General features: G+C 26.3%; 4 protein-coding genes across 4 annotated transcripts; 2 read left to right on the top strand and 2 right to left on the bottom strand.

Moving 5' to 3' along the window:
• Positions 1-560: 560 nt before the first annotated feature.
• On the top strand, positions 561-2,173 carry PCHAS_1137600 (14-3-3 protein, putative; the record flags this gene model as incomplete). Its single annotated transcript, XM_016798695.1, has 7 exons — positions 561-654; positions 760-830; positions 1,041-1,244; positions 1,406-1,598; positions 1,691-1,784; positions 1,920-1,993; positions 2,082-2,173. 7 exons carry the CDS (start codon positions 561-563, stop codon positions 2,171-2,173), a joined length of 822 nt encoding a protein of 273 aa, XP_016654071.1.
• Positions 2,174-2,984: 811 nt separating this feature from the next.
• Positions 2,985-3,581, bottom strand: PCHAS_1137500 (cytochrome c oxidase subunit ApiCOX24, putative; the record flags this gene model as incomplete). Its single annotated transcript, XM_016798694.1, has 1 exon — positions 2,985-3,581. One exon carries the CDS (start codon positions 3,579-3,581, stop codon positions 2,985-2,987), a length of 597 nt encoding a protein of 198 aa, XP_016654070.1.
• A 2,945-nt stretch (positions 3,582-6,526) lies between these two features.
• On the top strand, positions 6,527-7,351 carry PCHAS_1137400 (proliferating cell nuclear antigen 1, putative; the record flags this gene model as incomplete). The annotated part of the gene is made up of 1 exon (XM_016798693.1): positions 6,527-7,351. The coding sequence occupies one exon, from the start codon at positions 6,527-6,529 to the stop codon at positions 7,349-7,351; it is 825 nt and encodes a 274-aa protein (XP_016654069.1).
• A 693-nt stretch (positions 7,352-8,044) lies between these two features.
• PCHAS_1137300 (glideosome-associated connector, putative) lies at positions 8,045-16,166 on the bottom strand (the record flags this gene model as incomplete). The annotated part of the gene is made up of 2 exons (XM_016798692.1): positions 8,045-15,846; positions 16,151-16,166. The coding sequence occupies 2 exons, from the start codon at positions 16,164-16,166 to the stop codon at positions 8,045-8,047; spliced, it is 7,818 nt and encodes a 2,605-aa protein (XP_016654068.1).
• Between the last annotated feature and the right edge of the window lie 195 nt (positions 16,167-16,361).

Here is a 16,361-nt window from a genome sequence, read left to right as displayed (position 1 = left end):
AAATTTTTAAAAATCGTATTTATTAAAATTAACAAAGGATACTACATGTTATTTCTGTGAATTTACATCAAAAGATACATATATATGGAGACCTTATTCTTACAACATATTTGTCTACACAAAATTTATATTTATTATTTTTCCATAAAATTAAATAAATATCTTTTAAAATATTTGTACACATGTGTGAGCTTGTGAAAAAATAAATAAATTCTTTCATGTAAAAAAAAATTTTTATGCTATATATTTTTTTTGCATTCATCATTATAAACGATTTGATTATTTCTGTATAAAATTTTCTTCATAATTAGTTTTTTCCTCTGTAACCTTTTTTACAAAATATTTTTAATTAATTTTTATTATTAAAAAGGCATTTATGCTATTAAAAAATTCGCTTAATATGACTATTTTATTTAATTATTTTTAAGTAAATTAAAAAAATACAAATAATTAAAGTATAAGCACAGTACCATTTAATGAAAAAAAGTAAATGCTAAAAATAGACAATTAAAGACAACAAAAAATGTGTATATAAAAAATATTATACCACAACAGGAATAATGAAGTCAATTAATGATAATGACATTATAATTTCTAACAAGGAAGAGTTTATATATTACCTAAAAATATTAAACCAAATTGGATTTTACGACGGTAAAATATAAGTTTATGTATATATGCTACACACATATTTTATTTTACATGTGCCATGTTGAACGATTAAATGATACACTTATTTATTTCTACACTTGAATACAGAGATTATTTCGTTAACCAAATCAGTTAATGTGGAAAATTACAATTTAAATTATGCAGAGTCTATGTTAATGGTAAGCAATCATAAATATATTTGTTTCCTAAATTATTCATGATTATAAACTGAACTACAAAATAAACACCACAATATACCCATATAAAATTTTATTCATAAATATACATTAGTAGGCTTGTTCGTTAAATAATAATGGCATAATGAACATTTTTCAAATGTTATTAAATTGTTTTTATATTAACTTGTTTCGTTATTTTAATTTTATTAGGGCACTTCATTCAAAAATGCCTTAAATGTTAAGAGAAAGGAAAAAACAACGCTGGAAAACGTAATAAAAAATGAAGAATCCAGTGAAGAAGAAAAAAAATGTGGCGAGCTGCTTAAATTAAAGATAAATAAAGATATAAGAACAATTGAAAGAGATGCCTATGTTGTCATTAAAACAAAATGCATTCCTAAAACAGTAGATGAAGTAAATTTATTTTTTATTCACATTTATGCATTATTCTTTTTATTCCAATAAATATGTAGAAGTAAAAATAAAATATATTGTGCATTTATTGGGCAAAATTATAAAATATATATGTTATACACTTGTTATGTGATTTTTAATTTCTTTTTTTCAATGTGTAGAAAATATTAATGTTCTATTGGCACTTACTTGGAGATATAATGAGATATAGTACTGATACCTTTAGCACTGAAGACAAGAAGAGAGTACAGGAAAGAAGCTTGCAGGCATATTCATACTCCCTAAAATATGCTAACAAAATGAATCTACCTCCTTCCAATCCACGATTATTAGAACTTTTAGTTAGCTTAACAGGTTAATATATAAAATATAGACATATAAAAATATTCTATGAAGCTAAGCATTACGAAATATTATTATATATATTTTTAAAAAATTTTCCTTAGTTCTACATAAAGACATGGATACCCAGATAAATGATCCCATAGAAATGGCCGCGCAAGCTTTTAGAGATGCAATTCAAAATATGCATCTTTTAGAGTAATTATTAACTTGTTTATAATACAAAATGTTTTAAAAAATATTTCCTATGTGAGATTCTTTGTTTTTGTACAATCATATACTAAGTACAAATACATGCATACATCGGCATACTGCTTTATTGTTCATCTTTAGGAGTGATGAAGAATGCTCAAAGACAATTGCTATATTAGGAATACTAAGAGATAACATAAATAGATGGTGTAAAAGTAAGTTTCGTAAAATAAATTAGTTCTTATATATAAATTTTCAACATTACAACTAAATAATCGGTTGCTTGCCATTATTTTTTTTTAGTTAGCAAAAGAAAAAACGTAAATGCTTTATTTGAAATTAAGGGGGAAGATTCTAATAAATATGAGGATATTGTAAATAGTATTAACACATAAGTTTTAAATAATGCAAAGAATATAATATAGCCCCCCAAAGGGCATATACATACTGCTTCTCCATGTGAAATTATTTTATAGCCTTTATATTATTTCACTCGGATTTTTACTAATATATTTTTACCATAGCAATTTATGCCCAATTTTACTTGTTATTGTAAATATTGATTGTGGTAACAAATTCCGCAAGACAATTTTGTTTTAATTATTTTTTATGTTTAATATGAAAGATATATTTTTAAAGCATTTATAGTTGCAATAGCTAACATTATTGCTTTATATCATGCTGAAAATGTTAATTTTCAACATTTATATTTACACTGTAATATTTTTTAATGTCTTTAGTCGTTGAAAAATATCAAATTTGCATAATAACATTAATAAAACGAAAAAAAACAAATAATAATAACACTAGATGGCTCAATATAAAAAACACTTTTTAAAATTAAGTTCATATATAAATGTATATATTAAATAAGCATTTTTTTAATTAAATAAATATAAAGCATATGTTTCCAATCAGCAGCATATATGTTATTTGTTCATATTACACACATGTGCTTGGATTTAATGTTTTGTTCTCTCATATTTCTGATGCATTTATATTATTTATACCTATGCATTATAATGTATGTTTACATTTTCCAATTGTGTTATTTAAACATACACAACAATTTCTAATATACATATAAAGTAGATATAAATAATATATACCATAAAATGCATTTCCATGAAAAAAAACATATATAAATATTATATTTTTACACGATTTTACACAAAAAAATTAATTATTATTGTCTTGAATATATGGTTATTCTTTATTTCTATACTCAGGAGGTATCCAATCAATAGGATTGATATCTGCATTTCTATATCTAGCTGCTCTTCTAGCTTCAAGATATTGTGAAAAAGCATGATGATCAATTTCTCCACCATAATAATGCCAATAAAAATGCTTGTAATATTCCTCAGGATCTATAGTAACTTCTAAAGGCTCAAATTTTTGCAAATACAAAGTAAATGCAAATATTGGTAAAACAGTAGCTACTAATGAGCCAACTAAAAGAAACAAAAATTGAAATTGACCCCATCCCGCTTTAAATAATTGCATATATGTAAAATGCTTCTTATAATCTTTATTATTATAATAAGTAACTAATTCATCTAGTGTCATGGAATGAATAGATGGACCACTCCAATTCCCATGCTGATATCCTGTTTCCTTTTTTGTTCGTGTTTTAAACATATTGATCCATGGGTAGTCATGAACTTTTCTTGGATCTAAGCCATTATAAATTCTTGGGGCCTTTCCAGCATGCGGGACTTTAAACATTTCAGATGTTGGGTAATATGATTGTAATGTTGCATTTGTGAACAAATATTTTATTTTACTTCGTGATACCACCATCGTATTTATAACATATTTACATATATAATATTATTGTGCCCTGATTTTAATTATCGTGAAAATATTTTTTACTTTTTTAAAACATTCGAAAATAATATATATATGCCTTTTTTTAGCTAATTTGCATATTTTCAAATATTTTTATATACAAATTTATTCTTTTATATAGCATTTATTACTAAATAAATCATAATTATATGTTTATTTTAATTTTCCGTTAATTGTTTCATATTTTATCATTTTTTTTTTTTTTACACACAATATTATTTATCGAAATAAAAATATGTTAGCAAAAAAAAAAAAAATATATTTTTTTTTTTATGCATATATTATATCAGTTATAGGAATAAAATTTTACACTTAATTAAATTAACAAAAAATATAATAATAAAATAAATCAATGATCATACATGCTAAATATTCAAAGGGTAAAATATTACGTAATTATGATATTATGATTTTAATATTTTGGTGTTTATTGCGCTTTTACTTTGTTCTTATTATTTATACTCTGTGTTTTACTTTTTTTTATTGTAGTATTATGTTTTTTTTACGGTAACATATTTTTTATTGTTCCTTTTTTTTCTTTATATTTCCCATATTACATATATAATCTTTTGGCCTTATTATATAAATATATTTAGCAATAATAAAATATTATTACTGTTAATCCTGTATAATTTTCCTTTATAATAAAATAAAAGATACAAATGCACCCATAATTTTGAAAAGGAACAATTATTTTAGCTAACAAAAATGTATATACTATACAATAAACAGTAAAATATGGTTATGATTTAATAAAAAGTGAGAGTATAACACACACCATGTTACACCATTAGGCCATTTAAAAGGTGTTTATATTTTCATCTTAATCTAATATTTTATATTGTTTTTTATTTTTAAAACTTATTAAATGAGAAGTATTTCAACATGTTCACACGTATTTGTTTATTATACATTTAAAGCAATATTTGGAAAGGTAGTTGCTATTATTTAAAAGAAAAAAACAGAGGGGAAACAAATAATTATATTCTCGCCCCCTTATTGTAAAATAAATGAATTGTCAACAATAGGACATTTAAATGCCCAATTGCATTCATCTTTCAGTATTATTAAAATTATGCATACTTATATTCTACTTTTGCGATTTCCTATATTTAATCATAATTCTCACTTGTATGCTAATTGAGTCACATCATTATTATATGAACAAAATTTACAAACAGGTACACCAACATGCACATTGTATTATATTAATAAGCCAAGAAACATGTGCTATATGTGATTGCCTTTTTCTTTAATTCAAAAGCAAATTAAAAAAAACACACTATCGTTTTTCAAATTTATGAGAAAAATGAAAAAAAAGTCCTGCATTTTTTTAATAAGATCATACCATCACAATTAATTCGGTCTTAAGAGTACACACATGTGTATATAACCATATATATAGTTATATAATTACCACTATATACTTTTCAAATCATATTTTATTCTTTCTTTTGTTGAATAATGATGTGAAAAATTCTATATGTGAATATCCATGTGTAGTAGCATGTACTTTTTTAATTCACACTGAGTTGTGGTTCATATTTTTCTAAAACGATTACAACGGATAAAAGGAAAAATCCATGAATATAGAAACATGAAGGTTAATCGTATGCATATAGTCATTTGTTTATTTAATTTTTTTAAGAACTTTATGTTATGCTTCAAGGTGACTGTTTTACAAATATAAGAAGCTTAACAAAATGGAAAAAGGGTTTTATAAAAATATTCTCTTATCTTTTTGTTGATTTAATGAAAATGTGTTTTATTTCTTATTTTTCAAAAAATATAAATAAATACATAAAGGGATTACAATATAATCGAGTAGTACCTTTTATATATTATCCTAAAACAATTAAGCACATTTATAAACACATGTACATATTTATACACAAATCTGAAAAATAAAATAAATATAGTGCTATTAGCATGGTAAATACATTTATATATCACTGTTTATTAATTTTTCTTATATGCATCTGAAATAGCTTATACTAAAATAGCATTGAGAGGAAAAGCCAGAAAAAAATATAAACACTAATGGGATAAGCATAATAAGTACACTATAATTATTCATAAATATGATGTGCACATAGCATCTATGGCATGCTATAAATGAAAATTTCACTAGGCTTTTTAACAATAATATTTACGCAAAATAAATAAAAAGCAATTATAATATTGAAAGCACATTGCTTTCGTCGTTATTTTTCTCTCATTCTTTCTCTTTTACGGCATTTTTTATTCAAAATTTTAATAGGTGTTCTAATATTTTTGAATGGACTTAAAATACACATAACTATGTTCCCTCAGTGAAATTGTTAATAGATATTGAAGTGCGTAAACCATACAAAGGTATAAAATAAGTTCACATTATAAAAAATATATATTATTTAGTTACACATTAAAACATTTTTAATACTTTAAGAAATTAATTTAAAAAAATCGTTTTTTTTCGTTCCCATGGCGATTATGTGATAATTGAGTCCTATTTTATTCTTGCACATATGCTTTCTTTTTATTTTATTTATTTTACTTCAAAAAATCATATAACTTAAATAAATTCATTTATAATAATAACGCTAACCTTTTAAAAAAAGTTATTACAATATTAAAAGGAACATAATAAAAATATTTTACACCCTAATAAATTAATATAATATTATATTTAAATAATAAGTAAATAAAATATAATACCAATTAAAATAAGAGAAAACATACTATTAAAAAATAATCCAATAAATAAAAAGTGTAAACATAAATATATGAAGGGTGTGTTATTGTTAATATAGGTACATATATGCTCATAAGTATATATAATAAATATACGTATTTAATAAAATAAAATTATCGTTAATATTAAAGCTATAACTGTATTCAATCTACAATAAGCAAAAATGTTGGAGGCAAAATTAAATAACGCATCTATTTTAAAAAAATTATTCGAATGTATCAAGGATTTAGTGAATGATGCAAATATTGACGCCGATGAAAATGGATTAAAATTACAAGCATTAGATGGAAACCATGTATCTTTGGTTAGTTTGCATTTAGTGGATTCTGGCTTTTCTCACTACAGATGTGATCGTGAGAGAGTTTTAGGTGTCAATATTGCTTCACTAAATAAAGTTTTCAAATTGTGTGGTATTAACGAATCTGTAGTTATTTCCAGCAAAGATGATGAAGACAACCTTAATTTTGTATTTGAAAATAATAAAGAAGATAAAGTAACTAACTTTTCATTAAAATTAATGTCCATTGAACTTGATTCATTAAACATTCCAGATTGTGATGAAGGATTTGATGCAGAAGTTGAATTAAGCAGTAAAGAACTAACTAACATTTTTAGGAACTTATCAGAGTTTTCAGATACAGTATTTATTGAAATCGATTCAAATAGCATTAAATTTACGACAAAGGGTTTAGTAGGAGATGCAGAAGTTGCATTAAAGCCAAGAGAATCAACAAGTGAAGATGACGTTGGTGTTACAATTAAATCCAAAAAAAAAATTAAACAATCTTTTGCTATAAAATACTTAAACTTATTTTCCAAATCTTCTATCCTATCGGATGTAGTTATCTTAGGCTTAAGTGACAGCCGACCAATTGAATTTAAATATGAAATAAAAGATACATCTCCAGATTCCGATGCTTTAAAAGTTGGATTCATTAAATTTTTCTTAGCACCTAAAATGGATGATGATATGGACAATAAAGACTAAACTTAGGGATTCCTATATGGCTCTTATTTTTAGCGAATATCATTATTATAATGTACACATATTTTTTCTCTCATTTTTTTGAGTAATTTCATTAAAAAGATAAATTAATGACTATGTCTATATGTACAATTACATTATTTTACTGTATATGAGTGTTTACTAAAAGTACCTTTTTAGCGTGCCTCAAAACAATGACATACATACATACATATATTTATGCATGTATATCAAATGCAACGAAATTTTAATTTTCATTGATAACACTTTAAGCTTTTAAAAAAAAATCATCGTCAATTTTTTAATTGCAATTATGCCATCAAAACCAGAGTTCACACTTTGAACATGTGCTATACATATAAGTGTTCTTTCTTTTAATAAGGTTAAATAATTGAATAAAATGATAAAAGGGTTCTTACACTATTTTTAAAACGTTGTTTCACTTGCTTGTGAAAGCGGAAAAAATACAATAGGAAAAAAATAAATAAGCACATATATAAAAAGTAACTACATTCCTCAAGCAACATAGGTACATATTGGATTTAAAAAAATTCAATTGTAATCATGCTTTATAAATGTTTGCGATGCTTCAAAAGAAACAATACACAAACATATATATACATATGGCCGTTTTTGATATGAGGGATAATTTCCTCCTTGAACGCCATGCATGTATAAATATTATTTTTCATACGATTAATAGTTATAACTAGCAGCATCACGCCAAAGAATTAATAGATCAGCGAAGGCATCTCTTTCTTTGTTTGTTTTTGTTTTGATTGGCAACTCTAGACCCTCTGGAAAATCTTCAGTAGGGGGGCCATAAATGCATAATACTACTTTTGAATGGACTTTTCTAGGCTCATATTTATTAGCCGCTTTCAACAAAGGATGCACTAATCCTTTGGATATGTTTTTAATACGCACTACTGATATTTTAAATATACGATCTGCATTATCTCCTATTGTCCATTCTAAGGTTCCTAAATCTTGGCTAGCTTTCCATTTGAACATTGTTCTTTTCTCACTTTTATGGTATATTTTATATTGACCACCAGTTCTCAAAGCTTCTTTAATATTTTGAGGTAAATCATGTACACCATTAACATATGGATCTTTATCAAATTCTGATAAACTAAAATCAAAAGTTAATAAAGTATCTTTAAATGTATCTAAAGGATCTCCTTCTGAACTCATTGCTTCTAATGTTTTTTCAACGCTTTGTATAATTTGCTTATTTTCTTTTTTATTTTGCATTTTAGTTAAAGATGTTTTAAACGATTTTATAATATCTCTCGTAATTGTCATATCGTAAATTTCTGCTGAATTTATCGCAATGTTATCTATACATATAGACAGCAATTGCATAATTACTATATCACCACCAAAATGATTTAAATTGTTTTTAGCCAGGGTATCAAAACCAGATGCTGTCATAGAAATAATACCTAATCTATGATATGCAAAATAAGCTATTAAACCAAGAGATACTTTTTGTAATCTCAATTGCTTTTGATGATTTTCATCATTTGAGCATGTTAAAACAGATTGTAATATTGCATCTATCATTTCTTTATCCATACTTATATTATACCATCCACCTAATCTAGCATTAAATAATTCTTCTTCTTCTTCAGAATATTCATTAACTACACCATCGACATTTTTTGTATAATATAATACACATAATAATATACGTAATGCTTCTAAAATTACAATTGATTTTTTAACAGATTTAGTTATCAAATTTGCTATAGTAGGTATACCACCGCAATTACAGAATTCATATGCTAACTCTTCTGATTGTATTAAACGTCGTGTGCACCTTAATGATGATACTACTAATTCTGTTACTTCAAATTCTTCGGTTTCTGCTTCCATACAACTAATTAATATACTAAATGCATCTGCTTTAATTAATAATGGTAAACTTGATTCTATTTTACATTGATTACTTAATAAATGAATAGCTAGTGTTAATAAACTAACATCATAATCATATAATTGTATTGCATTAATTGTTGTTTCTATACCACCATTTTCTGCAAATAATTTTGCATTGTCATTAAGTCGGCATAAAGAACATAAAATATCTAATAAGAAAAATATGACCTTTGTGTTTTCTCTATTTTGTTTTAATACATTTAATACAGGTATTAATGTGACTCCGAATTTTTTCATATTTATTTCTTCATTTTCCATAACTAAATTAGATAATGTACGTAAACCTGTTTCTAATTCTGCATCTGGAAATGATTCATTTAATTTGTTAAGCCATGATTCATAAGAAACTTCTATTTGTGTATCTAAAAATTGCTTTATATTTGCAGTATATAAAGATAAATTAGATATTGCTTTAAATATACTTTCAATGCATCTAACAGCATTCTTATTATCACTACCATCGTAACTTCTTAGGCATTCTACTAATTCGCCTGGCGCACCATTAACACCATATGTCTTCTTCATTTCCTCATTTCGAAATAATATATTACAAAGTAAAACAGATGCACCATTTACTACATCGAAATTCGATCTATATTCTTTTAAGATTCTAACATTAATATCTGGGCCTTTTAAAGAAGAAAATATACTGCTATTTTCTTTATGATCAATACACATATTAGCTAATGCTAAACAACAATTTGTTATAGTTGGTTCCATACCTTCTACACTTATATATCTTAATAATAAAGAAACACATGCATGAATACCCTTTAATTCTCCAATTTGTGTCTTTATTTCCTTAACAATAGCTAAACTTCCAATTAAAAACAAGACATCTGGATATAATATTTTGTCCGTTTCTAAACTATTTATAATATTAATTAAACGAACTAATATATTTGCATCTAATAATGTTTGAACATGGAAATCTGAAACAACTTTTCTCATAGCACGAAAAACGTGACGTAGTAATGAAACGGAATAATAACCCTGATCATATTGATTCCATATTTCAATTAAATGACGAATCGCATTAGTATTGTCATATACATTTCGATTATGGGCAGTTCTGTCAATTAATAATACACGATTTATTAAGAATTCTTCTTTATCTTCTTTTCCCAATGCATTATTTGCAGTCAAATCTCCAACAGATTTACTTATTATATTAGGATAATCTTTCACATCAGTAATCACTCGTTTTATGCCTATAGGATCTTTTGTAAAGGCACATAAAGAGCGGCATGCATAATGTTTTACATGTTCTTCGGGTTGTTTAACAAGAGCATGGAATGCACTAGTATGGAATTCTTTTTTAATTAATTCTTGAATATTGTCGTGACTTTCACATAATATTTCTATTGCCATATAACCATATGAATTATCTATTCCTCTTTCTGTATTATGTGATAATTTATCCTTGTTATATATTCTTAATTTGTCTAAAAGAAAATTCATGTCATCGTCTATTGAAGGTTCCTCAAGAACACTTATTGGCATTTCTTTGTTTTTATATTCTGTAAATGTATCAAATACATCTTTACATGTTTTCTCTTTTGGTTTGTCATCGTCTATAGCATTGCGTATATTAGCTATTCTTAATTTTGTATTATTAACAAATTCATCACCGAGTTCTTCTCTTTTCTTTTCAAGCGTTTCTTCTAATTCACTTAATACTTTATACAATTCATTGTTTGTAGATAATTGCCTTCCAATGCCTTCTGTTTGTAATATTCTTTCTAGCATTTGTAAAAATGAATCTGATATATTTTTATTATTTAATATATCTTGATAATCATTTTTTAAAACCGATGGTAATAATGATACTAATAATTTAGAAGCTGTAAATGCGTCACATGCAGATATTTCAGTTATTGCTTCTAAAATTGCCACTTTCACGTCTTCTTTTTGTTCATATTCCATTAGCTTTTCTAAATTATTTATTGCTTCTAATTTGTTTGCTTGTCGGATATGTGCAAATAATCCAGTAGCTGCAGAATCTTTTAATAAGTTAGCATATGCCTTTATGATGGTTGCTCTATCTTGTTCGGGATAATTAGATAAATGTTCTTCAGATATTAAGCTACTAATTTTTTTTAATGCATCTGATGCTGTTCTTTCATCTAATAAATTAGCTAATACCATTTTGTCGATTAAACTTATAAACTCTAATACTCGATCTTTACTTGACCCAACATTAACTAATAACTCACATGATTCAACTATACGAGGAATATTCATATCGTTAATATATCCAGATGTATTTGCTGTTTCTGCTAATGCTCCCATTAATCTAGTACCAGCTATAAATACAGCATCATTTGACTTATTAATATTCATAATAGATAATGTTTGGTCTACTATATTTCCTTTGGAACCATTCCATTTCTTATGCAGCAATTTAGAGCCTTCTTCATCAGAAGCTATTTGCTCTAATAATTCAAAAACACTTTGTACAACAGATGGCTTATTTTTATTGTCTTCTAATAATTCGTAGGTATTAACTAATATTGAGGACAAATTATCTGCTATCAATTGTTTTGTATAAGGATTAATATAACACCCTGCTAATACCGAATAAATAGGTGCTACTACTTTATCATGCTTTAATCCCACCTTATTACTAATCATATCTGTATATTGATTTAATATTCCAGCAGATGCAACGGCCCAGGCACCTAATTGATCTTCAAACTCATACTTTACACGGTCTACTAACCTTTTATTAACTAATGCAATATTTGTTTGTAAAGAAACATTTTCTAAATTAGAAGCCAAATATGCATTTAATTGCTGCAGTGTAGCTTCTGTATATTGTAACGCATCTGAAGGATTTTCTAATGGAGCTCTTAAAAATAATTCTAATTTTCCAGTCAAGTTATCAATTTTTTGAACTGCATCAGCATCACTATCTTTAACGCTTAATATTAATTTCATTAATTTCTTTACTTGCTCATCTGCACCCATATATGAAAACAATGTACCACCCAATTTAGATATTTCTTCATTTTTACCATGTATCATAGTAACATCAGAAATTATATCAATAGCACCTAATTCTTTAAAATGAGGCTTATCACTACTATTGCACAATTTAACTAATACTGACATTATTTCTTTGGCAGTTGATTCATCATTTTTATTCTTTCCTAAGCATTCTATTAATATTTTCATAGCCGAATATTTATCGATTTTCATCTTTTCTTCAATAGTAGCATGATCTGCTATAGTTGCTAAGCACTTTGAACTGTTTTGAATTATTGGTAAGTCCATTTGATATTCTCCCATTATTTTAAATAAGTTATCAACAATTGGTGTTTTGCTAGATATGTCTATAGCGATTTCTTCTTTTTCAGTTTTTAATAATTCATGTAAAGCTTTTATTGCATTCATTCTCGAATCCTTATTTTTTTCTGAATTTCCAACTAAATTTACAATCACAGAAATAAGCTTGTCGTATTCAGGATGTGTAATCAGTTGATTTATACGTTTTTCATTTGTGCACATGCAAGCTAAACAACTAAATGTACTTTTTATTACAATATCAGATTCTGAAAAATGATTTATTCCAGAACACAATTTTTCAATTAATCCTAATTCAATTGCTAGATCAGCATTTACTATATCATGCTTTAATAAAAAGCTTAAAGCTTCTAAAATATTTGCAACTGCTTCTTCTGTGTATTCATCCCCAGGGATTTTTAAAAGATTATATAATTGTATTAAAGACGAAGCCATATTGCTTTTTGTTAAATGAACAAGTCCAATTCGTGATTGAGATATATTAGTGCACATATGAGCAACCTCTGATATAGTAGCATCAAATAAACTCCTACCAGTAATACTATAATCTTTTACATTATCATTTTTATAAGCATCTGGGTTGTTTTTTAACCATTCAACAATATTATTAAGGGTTTGCCCTATATTGCAACGTGCAGATATTTTACTTGATTCGGCCGTTAATAATAATTCATTTAATGAAACTAAATTTGCGTGTAATTGTGAAAGATTGTTTCCTTGTATACATTTGTTACACAAGTTTAATAAGTCTTCTATTTCTCGTGTTAATGTGTCTAATGGCATTAAAACAGCTAATAATGGTGCACATGTTGTTTTTAATTTCATGTTTTTTACATGTGTTCTTAATGCATTTTGTAAGGGGATTAATGTATTAGCTTTTTTTATGGCATCTAGTGAGTCACTATTAATTTTTAGCATATTTGCTAAAACACTAAAACCGATTATTTGCACATCAACATACATAGGAACTTTATGAATATATGTAACAATTTGTTTTACATACCCTTTATTAACTAAAACTTCTGCACACACCATGTTACTACTTAATAAGATGTTGTTTATAGCTGATAATAAATTTGTTTGAGTTAAACGAGATTCAGAATATTTCTTCATCATTTTAAATATACTTTCTAAACTTGATTCAACAATTTCTTTAGTGCTAATTTTGTTTACTTCTGTTAAATAATTTATGCATTCAGCAGATGTGATCAAAATATTATCATCTGGTCCTTCTCCTTCTGCTAACCTTTTTACTTGTGCAATACACATTAATTCAACTATTGATTCTATAACTTCATGTACCTTATTTAATACATTTAGCTTTAGTATCTTTATTGTTTTTAAAGCAGCTTTAATTAATTTTGTTTGTTCATTAAATTTAGGGGATTCGATCCACGTCTTCATACCGTTATATATAGAAGAATCGGCCCCTTTAGATTCCAACATCAATTTCAATGATTGTATTCTCGATAAACCTGAAATAGCAGCTAATGTTTTATAAGCACAATCTGGATTTGATTGAGCTAAATTTATAATCGATTCAAGATTAGAAATATGTCTTTGACAATCACTTTCAGTAGCTAAATTTTCCATAATTTTTGTACCTTCTTGAATTATAACTTCTTTATTTTCATTTTCTAGCATAACTGTTAAAACGGAATCGACTATTTGCGGATTGCTTAAATAAGTTAAAGCATCAGAAGCTGTTAACATTTTATTTAATAATTTCAAACCAGTTTCGGATATAGAGCTATCAACACTAACTGCGGATAAAGCATTAGCTATGCCAATTATACCACCATACTGATTAATTGGTTCTATTGTTTTTATATAATCAGATAATCTGAAATAAACACTGAATACATTAGAAAGATAATCAATGTCTGTTAAATGATATTGAATGCATGTTGATAAGATCTCAATTACTTGATTATTTACCATTTGTTCATGAAATTCATTAATCATAGATGCGGCTGCAACACAAGACATACTTGCTTTTGCTAAATCTATTGATTCAACTGAGGCATATAAAATAGGAAACAAAGATGCAAACAATAAATAATTATTTATTTCGTTAGCATAATTTGATCGCGATACAAATGGAATTAATGCAATGCTAATAGCACTAACGCAATCTGCATCATTTGGAAAATATGACAATGCAGTACAAAGTGTAGCAATTCCTCCGTAATCATATACGACTCCAGCATGTGAAGGATTATTTGATATTCTTCCCAACATTCTTGATGCCCCAGCTACTAATCTTCCTATTTTATCAGGATTACTATCATACTGTTGTAATCCACTATTTATTAATTCTATAAGTACAGGTATACCTCCTGATTGAACAATTTTATCTGTAATAGAGGAAATATATGAAAGAGAACTCAATAATTCTAATGCTGAATCATGCTCTTTAGATCCTCGTTGTTCTTTTTTTAATATATTTAAACAATTAGTTAATTGTTCTGGACCAACAGCTGATTTCATAGTATCACTTCCTTTTGAAACAACTCTTGGATATGATTTAAATTTATCTAAAATTACAACGGATTTCTCAATTATTGTTGGAACTACATATCCATTTGACGATAAATTTTTAATTATATCAAAAACGCCTTCAATTACTTCTGCGGTTTCATCATTTATATTCTGAATAGATAAACAATGATCTATTAATTTATGATGAGCATTTTCATCATTTAAAGCCTTCGAACCAGAGGGTGATTTAGATACAACGAATAAAGCTGATACAATTGCGCTTCCAAGCTTTGCATTATACGTATCTGAAGTAAGCACATTTAATAAAGCAACGGAAAGCTCTCCGTCAACCTGACCGCTCATATCCTTCATATTTTGAATAAATAACATACAATTTTTTAGAGTGTCTTGATCCTTTGGAATTGTTTTAATAATTTCTGTTATAGCATTTACTCCACCATCGTTCACTAATTTGTTTAATGCTGCATTATCTTTTTCGGAGCAGCAATAGTCAGACATAGCAAACAATACTCTACTTGCGCAATAAAGTATATCATCGTCATCCTTATAATTGCTCACTGCCTTATTTATTGAAGGTATTGCATCTCTATTTAACGCATCATATGCGTTTTCTTTATAAGCCTTGGAATTAGGATTGCAAAAATCAGATAATGACCTTAAACCAAACATTAACATACGTTTGAAGTTTTGATGCTGCACTATAGAAGATACAGCTGTGCTGACCCCAGGGTCGCACCCCAATCTCACTAAAAATGGAAAAAAATATATATACAAAATTTATCATATTTTCTGATATATTTCTATGTGTAGATTAATGATTTGTTCAATTTTTATTATATAAATGCACTATTAATACAGTAAGTAAATGCATATATTTATATAGGCATCTTTATTATCGATATATACTACTAATTTAATCATAACAAAAATATGCACATATATATAGAGCTTTTATTTCAAGCTAAATTAGTTTTTACATGGTAATTATAAGACATTATATGTAAAATATTATGCATATAAATTAAGTATATTCACTTTTGTGATTTTTACCTTGAATTCTTGGCATTTCCTTAGATATAATATAATAACGAACAGTTTGTAAATATTGTTATAAAAGTGTGTATAAATATTATATATATTTATATAAGGAAAGCAACTATGTATAGTGGATTTTGTAGGTATCCCTTGTTGCCAAATGAACATGTGTGTTTCGGCACGGGCTTTTTATTTGTTTGATTTTTGCTAATTTCTTGAGTGTAAA

The sequence above is a fragment of the Plasmodium chabaudi genome (assembly GCF_900002335.3).
Source record: "Plasmodium chabaudi chabaudi strain AS genome assembly, chromosome: 11".
Classification (NCBI taxonomy): Eukaryota; Apicomplexa; class Aconoidasida; order Haemosporida; family Plasmodiidae; genus Plasmodium; species Plasmodium chabaudi.
Note: the sequence above shows the minus strand (reverse complement) of the source record. Positions and strands in the feature narration are given on the sequence as shown.